General features: G+C 40.9%; 1 protein-coding gene across 1 annotated transcript; it reads left to right on the plus strand.

Annotated features, from left to right (window-relative positions):
• The first annotated feature begins 7,717 nt into the window (after positions 1–7,717).
• Positions 7,718–16,763, plus strand: pde11al (phosphodiesterase 11a, like). The gene is made up of 20 exons (XM_028425267.1): positions 7,718–8,491; positions 9,175–9,333; positions 10,430–10,519; positions 10,742–10,882; positions 11,004–11,068; positions 11,210–11,330; positions 11,439–11,514; positions 11,594–11,661; positions 11,782–11,874; positions 12,628–12,678; positions 12,800–12,946; positions 13,244–13,351; positions 13,432–13,541; positions 13,630–13,720; positions 14,369–14,469; positions 14,652–14,729; positions 14,805–14,868; positions 16,101–16,175; positions 16,282–16,365; positions 16,440–16,763. Exons 1-20 carry the CDS (start codon positions 7,718–7,720, stop codon positions 16,761–16,763), a joined length of 2,820 nt encoding a protein of 939 aa, XP_028281068.1.
• Positions 16,764–19,526: the final 2,763 nt, after the last annotated feature.

A 19,526-nucleotide genomic window follows, 5' to 3' on the forward strand; every position in this document is an offset into this window, starting at 1 on the left:
TACAACCCTGGAGAGGAAAGACATACTTAGAATCAAGCCACCTCTTGCAGCATGGTCAGTAATATATATAGGCACAAGTACAGTATATAGCAATTGGGTTTAAGATGTGTGTACATGTAAACATGCTGTCAAAAATAGATCTATCTATGGTATCAACCCTATAAAATACAGTAAAACACAAAAAATCACCTGGACAGTGGTAGAAAAGAGAAGCTGCTGTTGTCCTCCTGTTGCAGATACAGGCAGACTGTCGTCCTGGTCCAGACAAAAGAGTAACTGTCAAAGCCCTCACTGGCTGAAGAGGACTCCCTCTCTTTGGCTGTGACCAGTGAGGTACTAGTTTAAATCCCTGGGACAGCCAGAGTGCTGGTGTTACAATAAACAATAGGATCAGTGTGACTGACACCCAATCCAGCCCAAAGCACCTAAAGGTGTAACTTAAAAGGCCCTTTGTAAGACTAAACTAGTCAAACACAGAAACTACGTCAGACAATCGTTAAATAATTAGTATGTTATAAGATCAGCACATGTCAACTAGTAAACAGTGAATAATCCTTTTTTATGCATGTTATAGGAAACAGAAATCAGTGCTAATATTTCATGTTTTCATTGCATGCAATCACTGCTCAGGATTGCACATCATCCAGTCATCAAGTGCGGATCTGATAATACACGTTCACAGCTTGATGAACTCATCCAAAAAAGCGTGGCAGGGGGCAATGAAAATCCAGCTGGCTCTGACCGGCACATGCTGATACCGGATACAAGCCGCGTGCGATCGGTGTTTGGTTACGGGAGTCCAATTTCATTGTCTCATTCATACATAAGTGAGAGAGATCCAGCCTATGTGCCTAGTGAAAAAATACCAGTCACTTGTCACAGTGCAGAGGGTCATTATCACAGCAGCCTGTTCTTACAATGTGTGCGCTCATTTTTTTTTTAGAACATCTTCTTCTTAGATTTAGAGGATGATGAGGGCTCTCCATCCACAGATGGATAGACCCACGTCTGAATAACTAATGATAATAAAGTGGAAGTGACCAGGAAAATTTCTAAATATTTGCATTTTAAATATTCTAATCCATGTTTGTATGCTTAAATGACAATTAAAACACAAAAATCTGGCACCTGGCAGATGTTTACATAGTGAACACACATTGTCTGGTCATGTGCTGTTTACACTGTAAAAAACGTTGGCCTGTTGGAATAATCCAACTGCTAGGTTCAAGCTGTATGTAATGAAGTTTTTGGTTATTTAGTCAAAGATTGAATAAAAGACAGTAACCCAACCAAAACGCTGGGGAGAAACCCAAACCCCGACTCCTCCCACATTCAATCCGCTATTTTTTACAGAGTGGACGGGTTTATCTGACCTTCGACCCCTCCTCCAGGATGTCAACAAAACAGTAAGACTGTAAAAACTTTATGTATATATGTATATATACAATACCTAACGTTGTACCAGCATAATATAACCTTACATTCCATATAATGTTATTGTAAACGTAAACCGAAATGGTTAATTTCACTGTAAAACATCGACAGCTGTCCACAAGTTAGCTGACGTTAGGTCCACTAGCTAGCTAGAGCTTTTCCTGAACATGTGTGTGGTGGAACATTTGCTTTGTAGAGAAGATAGCATCTATGGCCATTATATCCAAGTCAGGACGCTAGCGACAAAATCGATATTATTCCACCATATGTGTATTAAGCCAGTTAATTGACGCATTTACTATCAGCATAGATAGTTGGCTAAGAAGAAACGAGACGTTGATGCTGCTGGTTGTTGTTATTATTTGGATGAAAAAAAGCAGGCGAGCCCAGGTTTTCATTAGTCTCGAACCGTTTTGTTGAGTAACTTTGACACAAAATATGTACTGCTTCTGCAAACAAAACAGAAATCCGGCAGTCTCAGGATGTTTTGCACCACTGAGGCACCATTAGAATGTTGGCGGCTTCACTCGGCTACCTAAAGCTAAACGAGACTGGGAGCATTACAGTTTACCGAAGTCGTTCAGCAGTGGATGGGTTTGTATGTGGATTAAGGACATCGCCATCCCCAGTTTTATTTGCAGTGTTACGTCCCTTTAAATGACACAGAGAACAATCCACATGTATGTGGCCCTAAAACTTTGGTTGTATCCTTTTATTTCTGACAGATGGAGGACTTGGGCCAAAGAGAACCCCATCTGAGTTCTTTTGAATGTAAGACAGTCGGTTCTAAATACGTTGTCACTAACTTTAGCGTTATGCACACTAGTCAAATATAAATGTGTGTCCTCAAGAAAACACCAGCTCAAGCAGCTTAGCTGACAGCCTAAAGTATTAAAACTAAAGAATGTTCTCTTCTGTCTATTCATCTTATCCCATTTGATCTCATATGATCATCTTCAGGAAGACAAACTTTTAAGAGAGGGGTTCTTGGAGCCTTTTGTGCAGATTAAGACATAAGGCAAGTGCATTTCAGGATTGCTGTTGGTTCTTGTTTGTTTCTGTTCTGTCACATTATTTTTAATGTTTTTTACTCTTTTCTGCACACTGCAGGATATAGTATGTTCACTCAGTGAACTATGCCATACTATGCAACCTGTTGCAGGTGTTCTGGAGGAATGTCCCAGCAATGTTTGGACATCAGCCAAGTGAGTCCACACCACACTACAGGGAATCATTTTATGTAAAGATTCTTTGCCCTTCAATTTTCACATTTTTAACTCAAAAGCATAGAGCACCTTCTATTTTGTGTAATTGAAAGCTGAGATGCAGAATCGGGATAGACGCTTGGATTTGTGTGTAATATGGTCAGTAAAAGAACTTCACTGGGTGAAGGTCCATGTCAAATAAATTTACTGTAATATTGGTTAGTTATTTGTAATGAATGCATTATGGTCTTCTGATGTGACCTGATTTTGCTACTTGTTAAATTAGTAGCTGTTTTTTGTGTGAAAGCTGAGAGACTTCAAACACCTAAGACCCTGTACAAGACAAAGCTTGAAAAGAAACAGATAAATGGAAAATAAAATGTGATGCATTCCAGCCAAAAGTAAGAATGCCAGCAATGTCAACCTGACAGCATTCAAGCACACATAGTACTCTAAAAGCAGGTGGTTATCCTCATTTTTTGCTTTGCTTTTGGGTGGGAAGGTCTTGGAGAGGATTTTTCTGCTGATTGATATTTCACTCTAGGGAATATCAAGTAGACGTCTTCTTGAACAGGTGCTTCTCTTTGCTGTTACCTACAATGTTCTTAGAGCATCAGTTGTCATTTTGTTTAGTGGGCACTTCTTTAACTTCCATGCTGCTGATGATGGCAGAACGTGTGTTGAGCATTCAGCAGAGGACACTCTTGTAACATCCGTTGGGCAGACTGTGTCTGAACTTGTGGTACCCCAGTGTGGAACTTTAAAGGAAGGTGTGTCTGAACTTTTCTTAGTATTTTTGGAATTCTTGGTAATACTTGATGACCATGGTTGGCTTTGACACGTCTGAGCCGTTTGGCTACCTGCAGAATTTCCATAAAGTTGCTGTAAAAGATTTTGGTTTCATGTCTGTATTTAATTATTTGAAATATTTAGGGCCCGAGCACCGAATGGTGCAAGAGCCCTATTGAAACCCTTAGGATTATTATTTTTCCTTCCCCCCCTTAGATCGCATTTTTGGGGGCCTTAACATGCCCAAAAACTCACCAAACTTGGTAGAAAAATTCATTCGCCCGAAAAATTTTGAAATTTGCTGACTTTTGAAACGCACATAGGAAAATGGCTCTATAGCGCCCCCAACGTGAAGCCCCTCTGGCCGGTTTGACACAGGATAATGAAAATTGGCACACATATGTATCACATCAAGACGCACAAAAAAGTCTCTTGGACCCCCCCCTCCAAACCCAACAGGAAGTCCGCCATTTGAAGGTTTGTGGCCATTTTTGGCGATGTGTGACCCTGCTGCCAAACTTTTCACGCCTCGCATACTTCATCGGATTGAGCTGAAAGTCGCCGTGTCCACTCAGGACACCATAGGGAATAGACGCATTCCAAAACTCTTACAAAAGTCTGACTGTGTGGCCGGGGCGTGGCCTCAAAGTTTGACCATTTCAGAGGAAACAGGAAGTCGTTATAACTTCTTCGTTTTCTGTCCGATCTGTACCAAATGTCACATGTATGATCAGAGTCTGACCCTAAACACATCTATACAACAATATTGAGGCTTTGACAGAGCGCCACCTACTGGCTACACAAAATGTTGTGTTTTCATAGGTTTTTCTGCCTGCCCCCCTGGCCTGTTTTGAGTAGGGTCACGAAAATTGGCACACATGTGTATCACCCCAAGATGCACAAAAAAGTCTCTTGGACCCCCCCTCCAAACCCAACAGGAAGTCCGCCATTTTGAAATTTCTGTTAATTTTTGGCGATTTGTGACCCTGCTGCAAAACTTTTCACGCCTCGCATACTTCATCCAATCAAGCTGAAAATCACTGTGTCCACTCAGGACACGATACAGAATAGACGCATTCCAAAACTCTTACAAAAGTATTACGGTGTGGTGGGGGCGTGGACTCAAAGTTGACCATTCGCCATTACAAAGGAACTCCCTGTATTTTTTGCCCTAACGCGTAGCCCCGCTGGCCAGTTTGACACAGGATCATGAAAATTTGCACACATGCGTATGACCCCAAAACGCACAAAAAAGTCTCTTGGACCCCCCCTCCAAACCCAACAGGAAGTCCGCCATTTTGAAATTTCTGTTAATTTTTGGCGATTTGTGACCCTGCTACAAAACTTTTCAAACCTCACATACTTCATCCAATTGAGCTAAAACTCACTGTGTCAACTTTGGACACCATAGGGAGTAGACGCATTCCAAAACTCTTTCAAAAGTATTACCGTGTGGCGGGGGAGTGGCCTCAAAGTTGACCATTCGCCATTACAAAGGAACTCGCTGTGTTTTATGCAGTACTAATCATATACTTTATGCAATGTTGACAAAATCTTACTGTACTGCTATGGACCCCAGTCTGAACAGATATATATGCTAATAGGATGATACGGTCATAGCGCCACCTACTGGTAGCAGGAAAGTTTGGTTGTAAACATGTGTTTTTTGTATATTTGTGGAAATGAGAGGAGGAGAGCATAGGACAGGAGAGTATATGAGACGAGAGCATAGGAGAGAAGACTGCGATGACCCCGCGGGTCGCAAAGTGCGCGAGGGCCCGCAATGCTGCTTGCAGCTTTAATTTGATCTGTTTTTGCAGAAGTTTGCCACAGTAGTGCGATTTTGTGTGAAAGTGCTGCACTCGTTAAAGCTTGTTTCATGTATCTGCGTAAACTTAGTGGACTTGTATTCTGTAATTGCTCAACACTGTCTTTGCATTATCATGAAGATTATTTCACATATGTTGTATGCCTGTGTAAACATCTCTACACCTGTCTGTCTGTGTAGCAGCATGTGTTTGTTTTCGAAGTAGGATAATGTCACAAGATGCAAAATTGACCAAATGAAACCTAAAAATGTAAATGTTACAAAGTAATATTTTGAATACAGCACACATCCACGATGGCATTGTTTTATAAGCTTGCGCAATATCATGATATTTATTTCCTTCCAAAACTGCATCGGTTTTTGCCAATATCTTGTATTGGAGTGAGTTTGACCAATGTGCAGTCTTCACCAGCACAAAGATTCTTAATTCCTAAAATACTTCAAATCTAATCTAAAAGTAAAATAATAACACTGAAACCACTTTATACAAATTGACCTTTGTTTCTGTTGCGATTGTTTTATTTACACAGATTTTTTTTTCATTTCTTGAAATTTAAATTTAAACACTGTGATCTTCGTGTGTGGAATTCTCTTGAGTCTTTTTGCTAAGCTAAGCACAAGCACAGCACCTTAAGTTTTCTACTGATAAACAAGGTTCTGATGATTTGCTCTTCAATAAAAATATGTATGTTTATGTCAAGTCTTACTACAGAAAGTAAAGAAGTGCTTTAAAAATGCATTTAGGGACCTTTAAATAGGTCAGCACTATTAATGTACACCTCCTTAAAAGCTGAAAACTGCATCAGAGCAACAGTTTTCTATCAGCACACATAATCAATGCGGCTGCCTCTCCTTGGACATGACACGGACTGCTTTCCAAGCAGTAAGCCTTGACTTGTTTGTTAGCTCACAAGACCCATATTCTGCATTCTGCTTTTTAATTGGGATTCTCAAGAGACCTTGCCCAAAGACTTAACAAAACACCCAACTCCTATCAAGCAGCTTGGGCTAAGTCCAGTAACCAATTACCCAGCTCTGCCCCAGCAGAGCCGGCGCTCTCTGGATTACATTTCCTGCTGCTGCATTACAAATGTGCCACAGCCTGCAGTGATTTCCCTAATATCAAGTTATCGTGCAGATGCAAGCTGATGGTTAACCCCTACAGGATTTCACACACCAGCAGGAATTCAACTTGATCTGCTGCTTTTATAGTTACCTCATATCTCAATACTCTCACTCTGAGAAATTAATGCACCTCCCTCTACAGAAGAGACATAGAACATTGGCTCTTTACTCAGCTAGTACTCACAAAACCCAAGATTTCCTGTGTCAGTGTTTACCACATAGCCACGGTATAAATTAGAACCTCACTGATATGTTGTGCGTCATCTGCTGAGTGGTTAAAAACGATGCCACCACTGTACTAACGTATTATTTTGTAGCTTTCATATTCAAAATATATCCTTGTATGTCCCTGATGGTCAGGGGCCTATGGGCAGCTGCCCATGTTGCAAATCATCTATGCCATCCTGGTGGACTGCTAGCTTCCCGAGCGTGTTTACTGAGACATTCATGATGTTTCTTTCATGTAAGCTGAAAGAATAAAAGATGAACCTGTGAACTTATACTTCAAAGCTCACAGCTCTAGAGAATTTTGCATTAATTTCATGTTTCAAAAAAAATACCTTAGAAGTACTGTGTGGGTGTCAGCATGTGTGACTCCAAGGTAATACTCAGGTGAGAAATGTTTTAAGGCAAATCACACCCATGACAAGATTGTTTTTGCCAGCTTTGTGCAGAAATTGTGACAGAATAACACATTTTCTTTGAGTGTTTTCACTTTTTTCCCCCTGTACATCTGTTCAGTCACATAATGTCAGCAGCAAGCAAGCTGTGCAGAGCTGTTCATAAGGCAAGTTCGTCAGTGCTGCTTGTGTATCTTCAAAAGTACACAGTATCTATCTAATACTAATAATTATGTTATGAGATGTTTATATGCTGACTGTCCTCTTCAAGCAAGCTTAATAATAGTACTGTGCTTTAACAGTAAATGAAGCTTTTTAATAGGCACCCTGTGCAGTGTCTATGTGAGAGAATAAGAGCATGCCCTGCAGTTTTTTTTTCTATTTTCTTGGGAGCATATATATATACGGATGTGTTTTCCTACACCGCCACAGTACTCCCAGAACCCCCTAGAGACACAGCTCAGTCTCTGACTGACAGCTGTAGCTCCTCGCTCAGGCGTCATCACAAATAAAGTGAATCCATTTGGCCACTTCTGCACTCCGTATTTCAGGGGAGAGTGTACCACGCACTGGCTCACAGTGGCAGTGAGTGAATGAATGTTGTGAGGACATCACTTGTCTGAGAATCTTCGCTGTAGCCGCCTCACCTCACTATCTTCTCGTCCAACTCTTGTTCATGTGTCTCAGTTGGTCCTCACAGCAGCAGCCTCCACACCATGACAGCATATGACTTCTCAGACATAGAGGCGTTCTTGGACTGCCACCCGGATCTGTTCGAGGAGTATCTCGTTCGGAAAGCGAAATGTGATCAAGTTAGCAGGTGGTTGAAGGAGCATCAGCCGTCCAAAGCATCCACAGCGGAGGAGAAGCGGGGCGCTGCCATGGACCCGTTCTGGCCGAACAGCGCCGACGGGCTCCGGCGCAGATCGTCCCACATGGAGCTGCGACGGAACTTCGCCCGGTCTAAAGCCACCACCGCGCACCGGACATACGACGAACATGTGAGCCTTAGCGAACACGAGTCCCAGTCCAGCATGAGGCGGCGGGCGCTCCTGCGCAAAGCCAGCTCCCTGCCTCCGACCACCGCGCATATCCTGAGCGCACTGCTGGAATCCAGAGTCAACGTGCCCCAGTACGCATCCAGCGCCATAGACTACAAATACAGACTCAAGGAGACCAACGAGAGGGAGTTTTTCTTGGAGTTAGTAAAGGACATCTCAAACGATTTGGACCTGACAAACCTGAGTTATAAGATACTCATCAACGTGTGCATCCTTGTGGATGCAGACAGGTGTTCGCTTTTCCTCGTTGAAGGACCCGCTCACAAGAGGACACTGGTGTCCAAGTTCTTTGATGTGCACTCAGGCACCACAGTCAGACCATCATCCAGCACTCTGAACTCCAATGAAGTGCAAGTACCGTGGGGTAAAGGTATCATTGGATATGTGGCAGAGCATGGGGAGACTGTAAACATCTCAAACGCATATGAGGTAAAGATATTAACTTCAGATGTGACAAAAAAGCTCATGTTCCAAAGGTGGTTTGTATTGTGTTTGTATATGACCAAATTCCTTCATGCAAGTTTTGCAGACATACTAGGAAAGCACATCAGCTGTTTCCTCAGTTGTTAGAGGATGGTGTTCAGTGTCCCACCCCACAGAGCTCAAACTTTTGCGCATGTCGGGCCACTCAAGATTCTGGGTAATTAGCTCAATTATGTCAGGGGAAAAAAAACTCTTTCTCCATAGTGGTCTAAACGAAAAGACAGCAAAGTATTTCCACAAGCCAGTTCTCGTCATTTTCACAACCAGTTGCGCACCACATCATTATATCATGGCCCTGGGCGGCACGGGAAGCTATAAGGCAGCATGATGAGGCAGATCCCCCTGCGGTCTATTAGCGCAATAGTATATATATATGTGCCAGTGAGGGACAGTATAGTTTTTCCGTCTGTAGTAAAAAACAATTGCACCTTACAAAGCAGCGAAAAATGACCACGGATCAAACCTAACAACTGCGCTGAGAACGCTTTATTGCACGTAAAACTTAATGTTGCTATGATGTCATTAAGGCCTACGAGGTCAAATGTTCTGCCATAATAGTGTTACACTGTGGTGCAGCCCATTTGAGTCTGTGCGAGTATATAATGTATAATATGTGTTCACATTCGCAGGACCACCGCTTCAGTGATGAGATAGACAAGTTAACAGGCTACAAGACGCAATCCATCCTCTGTATGGCCATCTGCAACAGTGATGGAGAAGTCATAGGCGTTGTACAAGCAATTAACAAGAATCCAATAGGCACCCCATTTACTGAGGACGATGAGAAGGTGAGCTATGGTGCTATGGTGTGGGAAAAAAACACTTACAGTTCAAGTATAATCGCAGTATAACTGTCATTTATGCCATTAAGGGTGTTTTAAAATTGTTGGATTGCAGCACTGTGCGGCCCCTCTATGAGTACTACACACTAACAATGATTCCTCAGAATTGCTCAGAATCTTCTTAATGGCTGTGGAGAGGGGCAAAGTGTTCCCTTGGAAGCAAAACACCAGAAAAAAATGAAGAGAAGAGGTCAACCCTTTTACTTAATTGTGGACCATTAAATATGTCTGAGCGTGCAATATATTCACACACTTAACACATTTGGAGTTAACACACTTTCAGCTGCTCCCTGAGCTATCCATTTTGAAATGGGTTTGCTTGAATGTGCATGTGTTATAGCTTCATTTACGGTTCCACAGCTTATGAATACAATTTCACTCTCCCAGTTTGCTGATGAGCAAATACTACAGCATAATGTGCAACCTCTGCAGTAACTTGAGTAAGAAAAGTGCTCCTAGGGCTCAGTTTGAATGAAGAAAACTGGGGAGAAAAACTAATATCCTTATATTTGTATTTGTAAAGATCACCACTTATAACTGCAGGAGTCCAAGTCCACTGAGAAGCAACAGTTTGTCCACAAGGTGGCACAATGAAATTGTGGAACTGCATTTATTCTGGACACATACTGCATGTTCTCTCACTTAAGCCTCAAAGAATAAAATGATTTAGGCATTTTTAGGGTTTTCTCTTTATGTAAATCTAAAACAAAACACCAAATATAGCTTGTGGAGAACTTCAGAAGCCTTTTAGTAACAAAGACTGAAAATAGAAAAAAAAGGCGCCTTCATCTGTCAGCTTATTTAGACGTTTTAGGGCCCTTGATGTCTTACTAAATCCCTTTCTCTAAATCAATACTTCATTAGGAGGCATTTATTGGAAAGAAATTTGTGCTGAGAAGCGGCTGACTGCATCTTGACTTTCCCTACCCACCTTACCACACACTCTCTGTTTCTCTACAGGCCCCTTTGTTTAGCATACAAATAACTAACAATTGTAGATTATGCTGCTTTTCACCACTTTTTTCTTTGTTCCTTTACTCAGGTGCTGCAGATGTATCTACCATTCTGTGGAATATCGATTTCCAATGCTAAGCTGTTTTCAGAGTCTCGTAAGGAGTATGAAAGGAGTCGGGTGAGGAGCTGGAGACTGTGCCTTTACTGAAGATGCTTTGTTCTTTTAGCTTTTGTAAAAATACAGTTGATGCAATAACTAACATACTATAATACAAAGTTATTTTTTGTCAGTAGTTTAATGAAAAAGAAAGGGTTTTTAATTGCTTTGGCACATAACACGATTCATCTGTCTACTTCTTATACTTTGAACTTATCACAGTGTGTGGTCTCGTTGCCTCAGGCTTTGCTCGAAGTTGTCAATGACCTGTTTGAGGAGCAGACAGACCTGGAGAAGATTGTCCGGAAAATCATGCAGCGAGCGCTGACCCTACTGCAGTGTGAACGCTGCTCTGTGCTTCTTTTAGAGGACATCGACTCACCTGTGAGACCCTTCTACTTTTTAATCATGAATTTGTCCAAAGTTATGTAAAGTTCTGTGCAAAAATCCCTCCTATCCCTAAATCAAATTGCAACTGGCTGTGACAGTATTAACATTCCCATAGGTTGTGAAATTCTCCAAGACATTTGAGCTTATGTCTCCCTTGTGCAACATGGACCGTGACATCAGGTGAGACAATTACACTGATAATGATTTATTGTAGATGCTAGAACAGAATTGGTAAAATAATACATTTAGTGTTTTACTGTGTGCTATTGTTAAAATGCAGACATGACTATTGATTTCTCTTTGTGTTACCGGCCACATCAGCATGGAGAAGTTGTCCTGTTCCGACTGGCTGATCAATAACAGCATTGCTGAGCTGGTGGCTTCCACAGGACTACCTGTTAATATCAGTGATGTGTGTCAGGACCCACGCTTTGATGCTGAGGTATGGACCCAGAGTTAGAACTAGTATGCCAGTCAAAAAGAATGTTGGCCAACCATTGCAAAACTCTCATAGAGTCAAACTGCCTGGCTCTGTGTTCTCTCTTTATAGGCAGATCAGGCCTCAGGCTTTCACATCAGATCAGTGCTATGTGTCCCTATATGGAACCGAACTCATCAAATTATTGGTAGGTTGACCAGAAATAATCAATTACTGGAAACCAATGTTCACCTCTATAGTCAGTGATTTATGTGTGTTTTCTGTAGGGGTTGCACAAATTCTGAACCGCCTCGACAGGAAGACCTTTAATGATGCAGACCAGAGACTGTTCGAGGTGAACTGCTTATAATTCTAATGACAGTTGAACTAGCAAATCCTTGTTTGTTCACATTATTACATTTGATAAGCTAAAGTCTCTTTTGACATGCTTTTTCTGTGGCTTCTTTTTGTGCAGGCATTTGTGATATTCTGTGGGCTTGGAATTAACAACACAATGATGTACAACCAAGTTAAGAAGACCTGGGCCAAACAATCTGTAGCACTGGATGTAAGAACTTTAATAAAAGCAGTTTTTCTTGTTTTCTTTTTTAACTACCCCTCCGTGACAAGACTTTCATACATATCCATATATGTACAACTTTTGACCCCTTTACCTCTATTTTCTCTTTAATGTTTACCTCATTAAGTGGTTTTATTTCACAACCCTAGGCAAATAAAGGATTGTATGGTAGACACGTGGTTTTAAAATGGAATACATTTTCATGGACTCATCTGTGAATAGTTTCCATCTTGTTCAAGAAAAACAATGTTGGTCCAGTCTGCGTACATGTTAAATTAATAAATAAAAAAATGTGGTGTCACTGATTAATGCTAATCTTAACAGAGACTCTTGACATTCATTAGTGTCTCTGTCTGTGTTGTGCTCCACTGCCCAGTGTCTAACCTGAGCTATCCTCAGAAAACATGGTGCTGCTTCTCCAACATAAATATTTCAGCTGCTTTCAATAATTCATGATAAATACTTGTGCCAGTCTGCTCACCTCTCATTAAAGCTGCTAAATTTCTGTCACACAATTTCAGCTCTTTCTTTAATTACTTGATAGATATTTTTACTATATTACTAGACACAAAAAGTAGAGATGTGGCTTCTTTTGATCCTGATTATGTAAAAAAATAATAGAATATGTTGAAAATCTTGGATACTATTGATCATCCTCTATACCAGTGAGTGTCTCAGAATGATGATCTTATGGTCTTCATATTCACTTTAGCTCTTATCTGCATGATTTCTGCTTTGCAGATGTTGTCCTACCATGCTACCTGCTCCAAGGTAGAAGTTGACAGACTGAAGGTAATCTGCATACATGCATGTAACTACTGTAGTGAAGGAGCGTGAAATCTGGAAGCTGTTTGCCATCCTGCCTCCCATTGCTGGTACTGTGTGACTGACAGCTCTGTCCTCTCCCCCTAAGGCTGCCAAGATCCCCCTGAGCAGTGAGTTAGGCATCGATGAGTTTCACTTCAACGACTTCTCTTTGGACAATGACGCCATGATCACCGCATCACTCAGGATGTTTCTGGAACTAGGTGTTGTCCAAAACTTTAAGATCGACTACGAGGTGAGGTCATTGTATGTGAGGGGTTATTGATAAGTTTGGTCATATAGGAAGATGAGGGATTCAGCTATTGGTACATGCACCATGACCATGACTGTTTTGGAGGATTCAGAAGCTACAGGGTGGCAACAACAGGATAATGTTTACCTACCTGTAATACCTTCAGAAAAACCTCAGACGTCATGTCATTGTGAAATAGTTGTGAAGAAGTTTATATGTCTATATGTCTTTTAATATGCTTGTTTATCGGCCCATATTGTGCACTATGTGTATGTTAATGTTCTACCTGTATTTCCTCAGGTTTTGTGTCGCTGGCTTCTGACTGTGCGGAAGAACTATCGAACAGTGGCCTACCATAACTGGAGGCATGCTTTCAATGTGTCACAGTGCATGTTCGTGATGATCACAGTGAGTTTCAAGCCTAATCAAGTCAACTCAGACTTGTGAAACAGTAATTGGATTAGTAAGAATGTCTTTCATTTTTGTAGACAGCCAGTTTCCAGGATGTCCTTTCAGAGGCAGAGATACTGGCTCTGATGGTCGGCTGTTTGTGCCATGACTTGGACCACAGAGGAACTAACAATGCATTTCAAGCCAAGTATGGAACAGAGGCCTTTTATAGTTATGAGGAATGAGGTGTGTGTTGCTGGTACCCATAACTCTATCTAGCTCTATTTTTCCTGCAGGACTGGTTCTGCTTTGGCTCTGCTCTATGGGACATCAGCCACCCTGGAGCATCATCACTTCAACCATGCAGTCATGATTCTGCAAAGTGAGGTCAGGCCAATGATTTTATATGATTTCATCAGTAATGTAATTCTCAGGTTCTGTGAAGGATATGTCCAATACTACTAATGGGTGTTAAAAAGTTCTGTAAAATGTATATTCTTACAAAGATAAAAGGGCCAAACAGCTGAAACAGACACTGCAGATTTTTCTCCATCCTATCATAGATCAATGCATCATGGCATAGCTTTAAACTAACAATGGCCAATTATATCAGCTCAACAGGAAACCACATGTACAATAAAAATGCCACAAGAGGCCAATAAACAGTAACATCATCATATAACAGCTCATTCCCGTTTATAACGCTTCAACAATGCACTCAGACCACTGGTCTATTAGAAAGCCTCTGTGCTTGTGGGCAGCACTAGTGACCAATAGTGAAATAAGAGGCTGCTTTGTCTCAGGTGTGGATCAGGTTGATCATCAGCAATCGTTTTCACAATCGATTTCTTTTAACAGGCAACAGGGAAAGTCCTTACACATTGCTAATTAACATCGCTAATGAGAGCTTTGTGTGACAGTGATCGATGACTTTATCAATGCTCCAGATTTAAGGAGACATTATAGCTACTATTACTCAGCCTTGCCGTCTTTTGTGTGTGCAGCTACTGCATACTATTGTATTTTCTTCCGCAGGGTCACAATATCTTTGCAAACCTCTCCTCTAAAGAGTACAGCAACATGATGCAACTATTGAAGCAGGCCATTCTCTCCACAGACCTTACTTTGCACTTTGAGTAAGTGTTCTTTTCAGTGCCTTAGAGAAGAAGTAGTTTGTGATTAGTAAAAAGTGAAACTGACATAGCTCTCTGAATACAGTCTTGCAATTAATTAGATTAATTTACATTTATTTTTATCACAAAGTGCCAAGCTTCAATTGCCTCATTTTATATCCTTGACTGTCTCTTTGAATGTTAAGACGCAGAACCAAGTTTTTTGAGTATGTTCTCTCTGGAGAATTCAGCTGGACAGATGAAGGACACAGAGAAGTTCTCAGGTTTCTACATTTGTATTGAGAAAAATTAAATGTAACCATTAGGAGAAAAAAACTGAGTTTGGATGTCATTGACAGGTCTATGCTGATGACTGCATGTGATCTGGGTGCTGTCACTCGTCCTTGGAAAATATCTAAGCAGGTATGAGTCCCTGTCATGCAGTTTCTCCACAGTGCATGCTGGGACTGGCCTCCTTGTGGCCCTACGCAGTATTAAGATGATAAAGTGGATAGAAAACTGTATTTTTCTTCAAACCGTTCAGTTGCCAAAATGAGAGCAAAAGAAGCTAGAGTTTATTATAAGATAGACAAATGTATTTCCTGAGTCTCTGTGAATAGGCCAATAAAAAATAACCCCCTAAAGCTTTCTAAATAACCTTTAATTAAGTACACTGCTCAAAAAATAAAGTGAACACTAAAATAACACCTCCTAGATCTCAATGAATCAAATATTCCAGTTGAAAATCTTCATTCATTACATAGTGGAATACATTGAGAACAGAGTAACATTAAAATGATCGATGTAAATGAAAATTATTATTCCATGGAGGTCTGGATTTGGAACCATACTCAAAATGAAAGTGGAAAATCACATTACAGGCTGATCCAACTTGAGTGGAAATTCCTCAAGGCGGTGGATGTTCTCCTGAGGGATCTCCTCCCAGACCTGGATTAAAGCATCAGTCATCTCTTGGACAGTCTGTGGTGCAACATGGCGTTGGTGGATGGAAGGAGACATGATGTTCCCGATGTGCTTGATTGGTGGATTATAGTGTCCTCTGGCAAATGCCAATCACCTTAGTGTCCTGCTGGAGGTCATGTTGCAGGGCTCTGGCAGTGCTCCTCCTGCTCCTCCTTGCACAAAGGAGGAGGTAGCGGTCCTGCTGCTGGGTTGTTGCCCTCCTACGGCCCCCTCCACGTCTCCTGGTGTACTGGCCTGTCTCCTGGTATCTCCTCCATGCTCTGGACATTGCCACAGCTCTCATTGATGTGCCATCCTGGATGAGCTGCACTACCTGAGCAGCTTGTGTGGGTTGTAGACACTGCCTCATGCTACCTCTAGGGGTGAGAGCACTGACAAAATGCAAAAGTGATCAAAACATCAGGCAGAAAGGATGAGAGCAGAGAAATGGTCTGTGGTCAGCACCTGCAGAACCTCTCCTTTACAGGGGCCTCTCATTTCCACTGTTCAGTTTCAATCTGGACAAATTGATTTCACATTTCTGAGCAGTGTACTTTTATTAGAACACAGTATCTTCTGTGATTTATAAGTTGATTTGTAGAGCCTTGTGTTTAGCTTGGAGCCTATTTTTATATCAAACTGTTGCATGTTTGAATATCTTTGTAAATGAGTTGTTTCCACTAATGTTTCAGGTTGCAGAGCTGGTGACAAGTGAATTTTTTGAACAAGGTGACAGGGAGAGGTCTGAGCTAAAGTTAACCCCAGCAGTAAGTAAAAACGCTACATCTCACTGCTGTAATACACATATTACCTGGTCTTGTCAAATAATTACCAAGAACATTTCTGAACACGAATAACTGATGTTTGTGTCAGGCCATTTTTGACCGCAATCGCAAAGATGAACTACCTGCCTTACAGCTGGAGTGGATTGATGGGATCTGCAAACCCCTTTATCAGGTACAGTAGATATCCCTTTATGTGTTTATATAATTAAATCATTATTTATTATATACTTATGTCTAAATTCCCAGGCACTGCTGAAGCTCAACAGAAAGGTACAGCCAATGGTGGATGAGATGGACGCCAATCGGAAAAAGTGGCAGGACCTCTGCTTATCATATCAGCAGACACGCAGAGCCTCAGTGCCGAATCCGAGTCAGAAAATTGAGCCCACTCAAGATGCAGAAACTAAGTCAACAGAGACTGTGAAGCCATCTGAAAACATTAAGTTTGGCCCAAAATCTAAGAGCAGCCAGGATCTTAAGTGCAGAGTAAACACAGAGTCCTGTGATGGTAAAGCAGCAGCATCAGGTGGAAACACAACACCTGCAGCAAAGAAGCAACAGCACACTTAGTAGGTGTATTTACTAAATGGCACACATGGGACTCAAATGTCCTGCGGTTTTTTTAACACATGCACTACCCTGCACTGTCTGGGTGAATGAGATGCAGTTTTCATCTGCATCGCTGTGTTAAACTCAGGAGTGGGATGCATTCCCATTGTTCCGTTTAAAGGGCAATTCCCCCCATTCTATTTGAAAGCTTTTCATCACGGAGATGAGTGAGAGCAACAGATCATTGAAACCAAAGAGAGCCACTTATTACTGTAATGTTTTTATCGGGAACAAAACTATAAGCCCATAGGAATGCCTTTAACAAACCAACAGGAATCACTGTGACGTGTCACGTGAATCGTTATGATGAATGTAGACTGGACCATGACCTTGTTCCTGAATGTTACCTGCTGATAGTCTTACCTCATTTGGCTGCATGGCTGCATTGTTTTGAGTATTTGTAGTCTAACTAAGCTTTTGTGAATTGCATGCATTTATAGTATCAGTAATATACGTCCATACATTTAAATAACTTACTGTGTGAGAGATTCTGTGTTAAAGCACTGGCTTAGTAAATGGAATGGTGCAGTTTAGAGTGAAGAAAACACACCAACATTTGTGTCTGTGTGTGCAGCTCATTGTCATTTTACATGTGTTCAACTCTTAATTGTTGCTAGGCAACTCTCACTCTGTGAGGCAACCCTGTGTAAGCATTGGCTAAGCAATTTTAGGCTAGTTTTACTGTTCAATGTTCAATTTTTTGACCTGCACACAGCATACATACATATATATATATATATATATATATGTATATATATATATATATATATATATATATATATATATATATATATATATATATATATATATACATATATGGTATGCAAACATAACAGGATGTTATCCTGCAGCAGAGTGTGTATATTTGTTAATGCATGCTGTGTGTGTGGAAACTGCATGTATCGTGTTTGATGTTGACACTGGATATTATCTCAAAGCCTTTGACTGCCCTATGAGATTTGCTTTGCATGAAAGAAAATGTAAGACTACTGTTACAGCACTACTGTCAGATTTCTATTTTCGATCACAGACTGTACCAAAATTATACATTCATTATTTTTCATACACCGGGCTCTATATTTATAGTTATCCCCTAAAAATACATTCTCGAAGACTACAGGGCAAGTCTTTCATTCCAGATTCAAGGGAAAGGTTTGACGTGTGAATTCTGTACCTGGCAATTGGTTTTGTAAATAAAATGCTGTGGCATGGAAAGTGATTGTTTGTTATTACATTTAGTTTGTTGATACAGTAAAAGTTTCTAAAAAGAGTAAAGTTTACACTCTCACACATAAGGCAAGAAAATCCATCATTAACAACCAATATCTAGCATCACCTGCTCATGGTATGTGGATACTATCTAGCCCCACTATTCCCATTACTCAGGCCTAGCAGGGATCTTTTAACACATCTTCTATTAGCTGAGAAGTTGTTGTCATGTCTTGAGCCTGGGTTACATCAGCGACCCCTGGTGGTCATGTAAATAAGTGTATGCTGGTGTGTCTGCCTAGACTCTTCAACCTAGTTAGCAAAGTAAATGGCTCCTGCCTCCTCACAAACACAGAAGACTTGTTCTAGTGACTTATAATGCATGATCCATAACAACTGTTACAACATGGGATGATGTTAAAATGGCCTTCAAGACAAAGTATTGATGTTTGGGTGAAATAACAGCTGATAACAGGCCACAGAATAGGTACCACAACGTCCACATTGGGTGACATTTTAGTGATGATCCTTTGTTGGAGAGATGTAGAAACATAATAATGTAAATCTGACCTGTTTTTGTCAAACGTCCTCTTCTTTGCATGTGGATATTAGTTTGTTACCAAGGTCCTTTCTGATGCTGTGCAGTCCTGTGATTGCAACAGCAGAGCAGAATCCTCTTCATTAGACAATACCCATAAAAATGTTATTTAGCATTTTCTAAGTCATCATGGAGCAATGTGAGATTCAAAGTGGAAAGAAAACCCTTGTGGCCCTAAAAGTCATGCTAAAGGTGAAGTCATCCAACAAAACACAGCCCCTCTCAGAGCACATTGTGGAGGAAATCTTAACATATTCATACAGTCTCTTTTAAATCCTGTTATTCATCTGTGGAGAGTGTTTGATGTTGGTTTTAATAAGGCGGCGAGGTGAGGCAACAGTAGAGGCAGAAGCAGTGTGTAAAACTCAGCTCCACGCGCATGCAGCCGCCAGCTGCCAAGTCATAGCCAGAGCTGGGCCTTAATCTATAATTTAACATGGATTGAGTTTATTCTCCTCAGGGTCGATGATCAGGGGAGAACCGGATGGAGAGAGGAGGGAGAGCTTTCCAACCTCATTTTTGATACAGAGTCTGGCTCGGCTATAGTCTTTGATCTCTCTCTCTCTCCCTCTTTCTCTCTCTCTCTCTGTGCTTATTCTGTTTTATCTCCCCCACACATACGGAAACAATATCTTTCACTAGTATTCAGCCTGACATACTGTACTATAAGAAAAAAAGATGCAGAGTATAAATGTTTGGCTAAAAAACAAACAGCTTGTGTAATGTTTAATAACTAATAAGATATTCATACACTAAATTTGTATCCTGAGTAATTTATTTCTGAGATTAGAAGCTGAGCAACCTGCAATAACCTCTGAGAATGAGCCACAGGGATGGTTTTAAACACTGTGTGTGTAAACATAATCACAGTAATGAGATCAAGCTTTACTGCTGCTTTGTAAATCCAGAGGAAATGT

The sequence above is a fragment of the Parambassis ranga genome, chromosome 16 (assembly GCF_900634625.1).
Source record: "Parambassis ranga chromosome 16, fParRan2.1, whole genome shotgun sequence".
NCBI classification, from domain to species: domain Eukaryota; kingdom Metazoa; phylum Chordata; class Actinopteri; family Ambassidae; genus Parambassis; species Parambassis ranga.

Bases quoted from the DNA above. Each gene is read 5' to 3' on its own strand.
- pde11al (XM_028425267.1), top strand. From the start codon at position 7,718: ATGACAGCATATGACTTCTCAGACATAGAGGCGTTCTTGGACTGCCAC. The intron at 8,492-9,174 runs GTAAAGATATTA...TCACATTCGCAG, and splicing joins ACATCTCAAACGCATATGAG to GACCACCGCTTCAGTGATGA. The intron at 13,542-13,629 runs GTATGGAACAGA...TTTTTCCTGCAG, and splicing joins AACAATGCATTTCAAGCCAA to GACTGGTTCTGCTTTGGCTC.